A 9,900-nucleotide genomic window follows, 5' to 3' on the forward strand; every position below is an offset into this window, starting at 1 on the left:
TCAGAACATTTAGGCAGACACCTGTTAAAACAATCTATTACATTTGCAGAATATAGTAGTTTTCTTAGGGGTAAAAATATTCTTTTATCATATTTCACCTTTACTACTTAGAAGAAGTACACCCAAACACTGGTAAGGTCTGACTGCTTTCATTAAACACTTATTTAAAAAATAAAACAACTTCCTCACATCAACCTTGTGATGTAATCTTTAATTTTACAAACTGCAAAAATAGGTACAAATATTAGCCTTCCTTGGTCCACAGAGTATATCCAAACTGCTGCTATGACCTGGGTCTAAAATATTCACACACCATCCAGTATTAAGGGTCACAAGTCAAGAGAGGTTTTCTGAGATAATTCTTTTAATTACAACTCATAGAGAAGAAATAACTTTTTATAAATTTATAAACAAAAAACTTGGAAGCTAATATAGAACTGTTTTTTTAAATAAGTTTCCCTCCAAATGAGAGGATTATAAACTATGCAAATCGATATGTGATTTAAAACGGAAAAAATAAATTATACTTAATGTGCTAGTATAAATAATGGTATCCACGACTGAAAAGTTCTTCACATGGTGTCTGGTGACCACTTGTAGAGGGGAAAGGCATTTTCTCTAGAATTCAAAGACAAGGTAAAAAGTCTCTGATTTGAAATCAGAATCGGTCTGCCGCTCTGCTAGCCACAGCACGGATATTGCCATAAACCTTTGATGGAGGATTTCCTGCAGGAGAAAATAAAAAAGATTATCCACACGTATACATATAGATGCTACATGGAAAATGGTCTGCAACTCTACAAAGGACAGGGACATTTTCCGCTGGATCTACCTTAAATCGACAAAAGAACCATAAAGGAAACCACATAAATATTCTCCAAAGCACATTTTAAATCCTAACAGCCAAAGACTCCGAGTTGTCAAAACGTTTTGAAAAGCAGCCAGTCAGACCTGGGCACAACTGACCTGGGCACCGCGGTGGATCCCACACATTTCTCGAGCACGCGCTACAACCCATGGCTCTGACCGCATGTGGTTTGAAAATGGGACTAAGTCAATCAATTAAGATGACTGACTGATGCTGCTCAGCAGCTCCCCTTTGGCTGAACCTAAAACAATGCTACCTGCTATTCTGGAAGGGCTCCCTAGCGCACCTCATCAGGGGACGCGGCGACGATGTAAGCAATGTAATCCAATAAACCCTTTCTCTCGGGTTTGCAGATGGAATCCAAGCAAAAAGATTCCTGCTTTCTCTCTGGGCCCACATTTGCCAGCCCCCAAGAGTTTCTGCTTGCTACCTTTATCATCACCCTGACCCTAAAGTGACCTGCAAATGGGATCTGAGTTCCTAAATTCCCTGTTCTTTTCCTTCAGAGAAGACAACATAGGAAGAAACTGCTGTTACCCAGGATGAGGTTGCAGATAGCAGTTCTTGCCATCTTGATGTTTTGGAAAGAACCAAGGATGTGAACTTTCCTGCAAGAGATAAAGTGAGACAGGTTAGCAACAAAAAGCATTTCCTTAACGAAGTCCCATGATCCAGAAACTCTGGACACTCATGATAGATACAGATGCCTAAATAAAGGTGGTGGTGATGGCCGCACAACTCTGTAAGTATACCGAAAACCACTCTGAAGGGGAATGATAAGTGCATTACATCCCAGTAAAAAATTATGAGGGAAAGACATAAAAAATTAAAAAACAACTCAGTTCTTTAAGACCCTTGGTGAATAATGGCTCCTATCCACTGAGTGCTCTCCAATACGCTAGGGCTTTACATACATGTTCTCATTTAATCCTTGCATGAGCTTTATCAGGCAGAAGCTATTCCCACTTTACATACGAGGAAACAAGTTAGTGAGAAATCAAAACACCTGTCCGAGATGACGCACTGGCAGAGCTGGGAATATTAAAGTACCCAGATGCAGGTAATACTGTACTTAGTTAAAACATATTTGTATTTTAACTGCAAAGCTTTCTGAAGATTACTTAGGGACTTCCCTGGTGGCGCAGTGGTTAAGAATTCGCCTGCCACTGCAGGGAACATGGGTTCGAGCCCTGCTCCGGGAGGATCCCACATGCTGCAGAGCAACTAAGCCTGTGCGCCACAACTCCTGCGCTCTAGAGCCCACGAGCCACAACTACTAAGCCCATGTGCCTAAAGCCCGTGCTCCACAACAAGAGAAGCCACCGCAATGAGAAGCCCGTTTGCTGCAACTAGAGAAAGCCTGCACGCGGCAACGAAGACCCAACACAGCCAAATATAAATAAATAAAAATAAATTAAAAGAAAGAAAAAAGATTTAAGATTCTCTAAATTTCTTCACTACTCTCTGGAGATCATCCAGACCTTTTTACTGGGCATTCCTTGCCAAATAGTTCGAATTAGACTGAGAACATAGCATTTTGCTTTTCTGAGCCCATCTTCCAAAATATCAGTAAACTTAGTAAACTGACACCAAAATCTTCAGGGGGGACGTCAAACAGAACCCTCTCCCTTCCAAAGGCTCAGGCATTTCTGAAATTGGGGTAAAAACGAGGCTAAAAACAAGAGAATCAGTTAAGTCTGTTCAGGATGATCCCCAGGTTTCCTTCCCCACTCTGGGCAACCAGGCAACCACCTTACTACCCCTCTGTAACTCTGGTAAAATTAAGGGGTGGGGCTGCTCACTGCAGAAGGTGAAAGCCCTGGGGGCTGGACCAGGGGCACGAGGCACAGTGGAAGTAGGAGCACCATGACGAAAACAGGGGCAATGTCAAGCAAACGTCTGCACGATGAGCCGCGAGACTTCCAACTGTCTTCGTGACTGGGCTCCCAGAGTCTGTCAGCAGAGAGACTGGAGAATACTTCTCTGGGGAGCCTGGCCTGCTCATTGGGAAAGACTAAAGATACTGACATCAGGGCTTCCCCAAAGAAACAGGCTGGCAATCATCCTAAGTGAAGCCTACAGGCCACCAGCCCCCCGCCCCTAGCCCACCCACAGGCATCCCGAGCCCAGGTTTCTAGTCTGCTCCTTACGGCCCCACCCTTAACATATGACGCCCACACTGAGGAACCAGAATCCGAGGAAAGCACCCAGTGCAAAAGAGTAGAAGGCACAACCAGCAAGCGGAATAAAGCAGTACAGAAACAGAAACTCTAGGGAGAAAAGAAGAAAAACAAACCAAAATAAACCCCCAAACCCCCAAACCAGGCACTCATGAATTGACAACAGGATGTTAAGAAAACTGAATAGAAGGATTAGAAGATGAAGTTGCAGGAAGGAATTCTGAATGAGAATGATTTACAACAGATTTGTATACTCGGCCAGAATAGAAGACATCTTCCCAACCAGGTCTCACAAAATGTCCTTCCTGTGCTAAGCAAGCTCCAGGACTACCTACCACCAAAACAAGGAGGACGCAGGACAAAGAATCCAAGAACCAAGGGATTCAAACACCAAAGGGGCAATGGTGAAAGAAGGAGCCGGGATGGCAACTGTGTGCCAGGCAGAGGGTAGCAGTGCTTCTGGAACAGAAGGTTCCAGGAGAGATTTCTAAAATGTCTGATGCATCTGAGTCCACCAAGCGGAGATACAGACAATGTATGGCTTTCTATTCAATTAGTACACTGAAATATTGAGAAAGCACACAGAAACATAAGAATTATTTCTTCATGTGACAACAAAGTTGCAGAGGACAGATAAAGTAACCACAGTACACCACCTGGCTCAGCTGTTAATACCCTGAGCACCGATTTCATGCTCAGGTAATACTGAGCTTGAGTCGAACCAAACCCACAGTGTAAAGGGAGGGGCAAGCAAACGGGAGCGCTGGAAAGGTTGAGCATGTGGGCGGAGGTGGGGAAGTCCAAAAGAGGAATCTTCATCTTTCACAGGAGAAAAGCAACAGTGAATCTGAGGGGGAAAAATTAAGCTGCTATACAAAGATATTTGGAAATACAGAGGAAAAATAATTTTTACAAGTCAGCTAGCTGAACTTGAAGACTTGAAATTTCCTCCCTCAGAGGAGGGGGAAATGGAAGCAGACAGGAGGAATTATTTTAAAGTATGTGTATGTGTAACTTCGATAAAAACAAAATTCTGTGAAGTACAGCATGAAAGATGAGGAGATACAGAAGCAAGGATACATACAGTGTGAGTAATTTTGCTGCTAAAACAACCAAAGCAATGGGGCAGTGGTTGGAATGGCATACAGGTCCCAGGACATATAGGTCACATTCTTTCCCATTTGATATCCTGAATGTATCTGGAACAAATGGTTTTCAGTTTTATATTTTGTTCACATCCTACTGTGATCTTTGCCAGGTTTTCAGCAACTCATCAAAAATAACATTTATGGGTACATAACAGTCTATCTTATGGCTGTATCACAACTAATATAAATTGTTGAACATGTGGATTCCAATTAGCCTATTTACAGCAAAAACTGCAAGACAGTACATTTCTTTGCCAGTAGTTGGCACTGAAAAAAAACCTACTACTAACCCCCAACAAAATGGAGAAACTTGAAACAACATGCTAATTAAAAGAAGCCATGTATCAAAGACTACATATTGTGTATTTCCACCCATATGAATTTCGAGAAAAGGCAAAACCATAGTGACAGAAATGAGATGAGTGATTGCCTGGGAATTGGGAGGGGCTGCAAAGATGCACAAGGAACTTTTGGGTTGATGGAAATGAGCACAGTGGGATCACAGGACTGCAGAGTATTTGCCAAAAACCCATTGAATTACATACCTAAAACAGGTGACTTTAATTGTATGTAAACCACACTGTAATACAGCTGTTTAAAAAATTAGTTCAATGAGTAAATTTTAAGTTAACCCTTAGAAATACACTGATACATTTATAAATTATAAACTTAATATGATGCGTTAACCATAATTGGACTAGCAAATCAGTTATTTTAAAATTTCTAAATTAACAAAAACTTTTAGGGCTGTTTATGATATTTTAAAGTGTGGTAAACATTTCAATTTTTGAAATTTCTAGTTCAAAAGAGTTTTTCCCATGGCTCCGTGGTCCCAACTCCAGGCTTAAGTCATAAAAGGTCAAAATTATAACACACCTGTCTTCAGGTAAACAGGGCCACCAATATAGTGTTAACAGTTTTCTATTTACAGTATAAAAAATAGTCTAAAATTCAGATTCGAAAATAATGGTGAGTACTTTGGTTCAGAGCAAAGATGAGATGATTTTAAATAAAATTATTTCTGGATTTAGCAGTAGGCAGGTCCCTCCTCCTCTCAGTCAACTGCTTCGTTTCCCAACTTCACGGCATTATATAATCTCTGCGCCATCTGCCAGTAACCCCAAACTGGCAACAGAGCGGCTTCAACCTCCGGCAGGGAAGGGTAATCCCAGCTTGACTTCCTGCACCCTTATTTTAAGCCTGTATCATCTTATTGATGTTCACATATAACTGCTCTCTAGTTTTTCCCACAATGTGCAATGGTCACCTTCCTTTTATGAAAGGCCTTTATATATACGTGCATGTGTGTGTATATACATTTATGTTTTTCTTTTTTAAAGGAAAGTCTCACGATGGCATTCAACACACCTACTCCTTGCTCTCCTCTACTGATTTAATAGATTCTCCTGAGATACTATTTCAATCTTCACCTGTCATATAATTTCTTTTAACAGTGATTCTAAACATTTCCTTCATTACTAATTGAGAAAAAGGCTATAATATCTAAGATTTTCTCAACGAAATCTGTTTTCAAAGTAGGTAACTATTCATCCAGAACCATATCCTGACAAAGATTTAGTGGCTATGTTATACGTAAAATACAATCTTTATCACTTCTTGAAACCAGCAAACAATCAACTATAAATTATGACAATAATTTTCTCAAGATCACATACTTACACATCAGCCAGAACTATCCGCGTCCGTGTCACGTTCTCGATGGTGAATTTGGTTTTTCCTCCTTTGCCAGCGATTCTTCCTATTGCCCTCGACAGGTGGTCTCCCTTTAAGGGCTTAACTAAATGAGAAAAGCAAGACCTCAGGAGGGAAGCCATCCCAGCATCACCCACTTCCATGGGAAGTTTAATCATTAGCCAAATTTCCCTACTGAAAGACATAAAACACATTTTTGAAAAGCTGCTAATAACACAACTCAACTGATGTGACTGGAAAGCTGAGACTCAGGTACAAGACAAAGCAACAGAAAAGTACCATCCAGTAGTTCATATGAAAAGACCACCATACACTCACCATCTGTAATTTCAAAAGACTCTAGGAAGAGGTCATCCAACCTAATGAGGGCAAGTGCGTCCTACAATACAGAAATACACACTGTGAAGCTCTTCCATTCAGGCACCTGCGAATGAGTGTTAAGCTAACTCTCATAAATTGTAGAACTACAACACTCAAATTAAAAAACAAAACAAAAAAAAGCCCAAATCCATCAAAACAGTCATATGGCATATTTTCCAAGCCCCCATTTCAGATATCATGAAATCACTCACCTCTACCTGAAACCCAAGAAGAAAGGCTTTCACAAAATCAGCTGCTTTTGTCAGAGCGCTAACATCTTTGGTTTCTTTACAAGTCTGTTTAAAAAAAAAAAAAAAGGTGTGGCTACGGAGCACAAATTATAGCTCGGAATGAAAAAGATAATATTCTAACGAACTACTAGGACTGACCTTTCCAATTATTATAATTTCCTTCGCTACCACTCTTCCCCAATATATTCTCTATGACCCAGTTTTTGGTAAGTACCGTGTTTAATTTTCAAAACAAAACTTTGCTAACTCCAGAACTGGGCAGTGCCCCCCAAAGACTGTCAAATGACTTACTGTACTCCAAGGCTGATCTGACTCTGGAGTTACCAGCAAGATTCCTCCAATGGCTCCCATTCTGAAGGACCTCCATCCTCGGCCCATCCCACCCAAGCTGGTCCTCTTCTCTTCTCCTTCAATGCAGTCTCCCTGGGAGTCCTGATCTAATCTCCCGACTTCAACCATCATTCCTGTGCTGATTTTTCTTTCCCAAAGCCACAACTCTAGTACTAATTACCAAGAATGGTTTAAGCAGGGGATCCTGCCCTCAAAGAGTTTATTCCATAATCACAGATACAGGTGCTATTCATAAAATGCCCATCCCTGTAAATGATGTGTACTACAAAGGTGCTTGACACACTATAGCTCTAATCTTCGTGTCAACCTAAATTTAAGTAAGATAAATACTTTTGTATTTGAGGAAACTCAAGTACCAAAAAGTAAAAAAATAAGATTTGAACACAGATCTGATTCCAAAACCATCATTTCTCCTCCCCCACACACACTCACAATTGAGTTGAGGAGACCACATATTTGACAAATTTGAAGCCATACAGGGTTGTGTAATGGCACATATAAAACTAGATCCCAGTCGCAATTCTATATGTGACTTTAGGCAAGTCCCATGAATGCTCTAGGTCTTAAGTTTTCTCATTTGTAAAATAAGGAGGTTGGAATGGAAGAGTCCCTACTAGCACTGATGACCTTGGCCAAGAAACTCCTTGGCAAGTTTCCTCACATCTGTTAGATGGGGTATGTCATCTACCTCATAGGGCTGTCCTGAAGACCAAAATGACGTAGTGCCTGCCAAACCACTGCTATGTGTCTGGCACAAAGCAGTATCAACAAATGTCAGTGGAATCCAAATTGATGGTGCTGCAATTCATAAGACAGTTAAGCACAATAAACGTTTAGGCCCTGAAGACAAGACTGAAAAATGGACTGACGGTAAAGGAGAAAGAACTTGAGCTAGACCCTGAAAGATGATGAAACTGAGGAAGAAAAAGGGAGTAGGGAGGAGAGGGCCTTCAGAGAGCAAATCCATCCATAATGACGGACAGAAAAATGTTCAAAGAGATGGTGAGAGAACTTGGGAATGAGACTTCTACTTGAAAGGCAAATTCAGTCAAAAACTTTTATCTTTCAGAATTACTGAAGATACCAAGATATCAATAAAACCAGTGTGGTCTGAGAAAATTAATCTGGCTCTGGCATAGAGGATGGAGTGGTGAAAGGAGGTTTAAAGCAATGAGGTAAAGGACACTTATAAGCAAACAAGAGGTTTTGGCAGAAAGCCATACAAACCTGAATGAAAGTGCCAATGGGAACAAAGAGGAATTCTACTGTCAAGTTCTGTATTTTAAACTTTGCCAACTATTTAGACCAGTGCCTCCCTGCTTTATTCCATTATTCTAGTCCTTCAACAGAGATGAGTCTATACCAGTCCTGATAATGAATCGTTAAAAAGGAAGATATAATTACTTTTGGTCACTGATTTTGATACAAAATTGGCACCCTGAACCCCCCCCCCCGGCTTCCCTGATGGCACAGTGGTTAGGAATCTGCCTGCCAGTGCAGGGGACACGGGTTCGAGCCCTGGTCTGGGAAGATCCCACATGCCGCGCAGCAACTAAGCCTGTGTGCCACAACTACTGAGCCCATGCACCACAACTACTGAAGCCGGCGCGCCTACAGCCCGTGCTCCCCAACAAGAGAAGCCACCACAGTGACAAGCCCGTGCACTGCAACGAAGAGTAGTCCCCGCTCGTTGCAACTAGAGAAAGTCTGCATGCAGTAACGAAGACCCAACACAGCCAAATATAAATAAATAAATAATTAAAAACAAAAAACCAAAATACCCCAAAGTTTACTACTTTTGTCTAACTCCTAGACTGACATCATGGAATGAACAAATGAAAAAGTAAATAAACACACTTATACATAATTTACACTTAATACTTTTTTTTTTCAAAAAAATACCACTAAAATATATAGCACCTGTACTGCAGCAAATACTTTGGTTGCTTATTTAAATACTTCTGAAACATGACAACCTCTTTACTAAGCCTTTTCTCAATTAAAACAGAACATTATTAAAAGTCTTCTAAGACACAGCTGGTATTTTAGTATGATTTCAGACCGCACTTATGAGTTCAACTAATAATTGTGTTGTATGCAAATTTTGAAGGCATTTGAGAGGTTCAAACACTAAAATATATTAGAAAACTGGAAGAAAATCATTCAAAATAAGCCTCATTAAGGAAAGTCTATTCATACCTTTTCATCCCCGTAGAAAAGAGAAACCGCAGTACATTTGAAAATAGTTAACATTATCCTCACCCTGATTTCTATATTCCTCGATTTCAAGTTAAAGCGTATCTGAAGTCCCAAATGCTCCACAATAGGTGTAAATATCTTCATCCAGTTCTCTTTTAAGGGAGTATATCTGTTAGCTGGGACTGGAATTTTTCTGGTTTCTTCTTTCCCACCCTATGATACAACAAAACACAACTCAGGAGTTGTCTGGAGGAATAGGGGGTGGGTGGAGATATGAAACAACAGCTGATTATCAAAAACACCCCTTTAACTGGACGAATTAAACATCAGGAGAGTCACCTCTCTAAGAGCTTCATGCCAGAAGAAGCTTCAACATCACCCAGAGGCCACCGTCCTGACCCGCCTCTGGCCCCTGCCCCGTTCCTGTCCCTCGGTCCCCGCCAGTACCAGAAACCCGTCCCCGGAGAGGGGCGGGAAGACGGGCCTCTTGGCAGGCCGGGCCTCCTCGGTGTCCATGCGGGACGCGTCCCCGCCCTCCTCCGGTGCGGACAGCTGCTCAGCCTGCCGTTTCTTCGCCCGCCGGCCACCTTTTCGGGTGACCTGGGTGAAGCCGGCCTCGGCCAAGGGACTCTGTGCCTCCATCTCGGTTTGCATCCTCAAGAAACTCCAGCGGAAGCTTGCTGCTCGAACACGTGCTGGGCTGCACAGCGCAGGCGCGCCTCGCAGGACCCAGCCTTCGCCAACCAGCCCTAGGGCTCCGCCCCCTTTCCTAAGAAGTCCCAGGCAGGGGACCTGGAGCAGGAGTTTGTGTGTGTTTGTTGGGCAGGGGG

At 41.9% G+C, this 9,900-nt stretch overlaps 1 protein-coding gene across 2 annotated transcripts; it reads right to left on the reverse strand.

The window, feature by feature from the left end:
- Nucleotides 1-196: 196 nt before the first annotated feature.
- On the reverse strand, nt 197-9,816 carry PNO1 (partner of NOB1 homolog). 2 transcript variants are annotated; one of them, XM_067704868.1, is made up of 7 exons: nt 9,518-9,816; nt 9,071-9,283; nt 6,482-6,565; nt 6,228-6,288; nt 5,877-5,994; nt 1,406-1,476; nt 197-726 (listed from the first exon to the last, which is right to left on the reverse strand). In XM_067704868.1, exons 1-7 carry the CDS (start codon nt 9,722-9,724, stop codon nt 659-661), a joined length of 822 nt encoding a protein of 273 aa, XP_067560969.1. In that variant the 5' UTR covers nt 9,725-9,816; the 3' UTR covers nt 197-658. The 2 variants fall into 2 exon arrangements, with proteins under 2 accessions (XP_067560969.1, XP_067560970.1); XM_067704869.1 differs by having other exon boundaries at nt 9,134-9,283; nt 9,518-9,813.
- Nucleotides 9,817-9,900: the final 84 nt, after the last annotated feature.

This window comes from Pseudorca crassidens, chromosome 14, assembly GCF_039906515.1.
Source record: "Pseudorca crassidens isolate mPseCra1 chromosome 14, mPseCra1.hap1, whole genome shotgun sequence".
Taxonomy (NCBI): domain Eukaryota; kingdom Metazoa; phylum Chordata; class Mammalia; order Artiodactyla; family Delphinidae; genus Pseudorca; species Pseudorca crassidens.

What these genes read in the sequence shown, in the direction of transcription:
- PNO1 (XM_067704868.1), bottom strand. Translation starts at nt 9,724, where the DNA reads ATGCAAACCGAGATGGAGGCACAGAGTCCCTTGGCCGAGGCCGGCTTC. An exon ending in TTCTTGGGTTTCAGGTAGAG is followed by an intron (nt 6,289 to 6,481) that starts GTGAGTGATTTC and finishes TCTGTATTGTAG; the next exon opens with GACGCACTTGCCCTCATTAG. An exon ending in CGGATAGTTCTGGCTGATGT is followed by an intron (nt 1,477 to 5,876) that starts GTAAGTATGTGA and finishes TATCTCTTGCAG; the next exon opens with GAAAGTTCACATCCTTGGTT.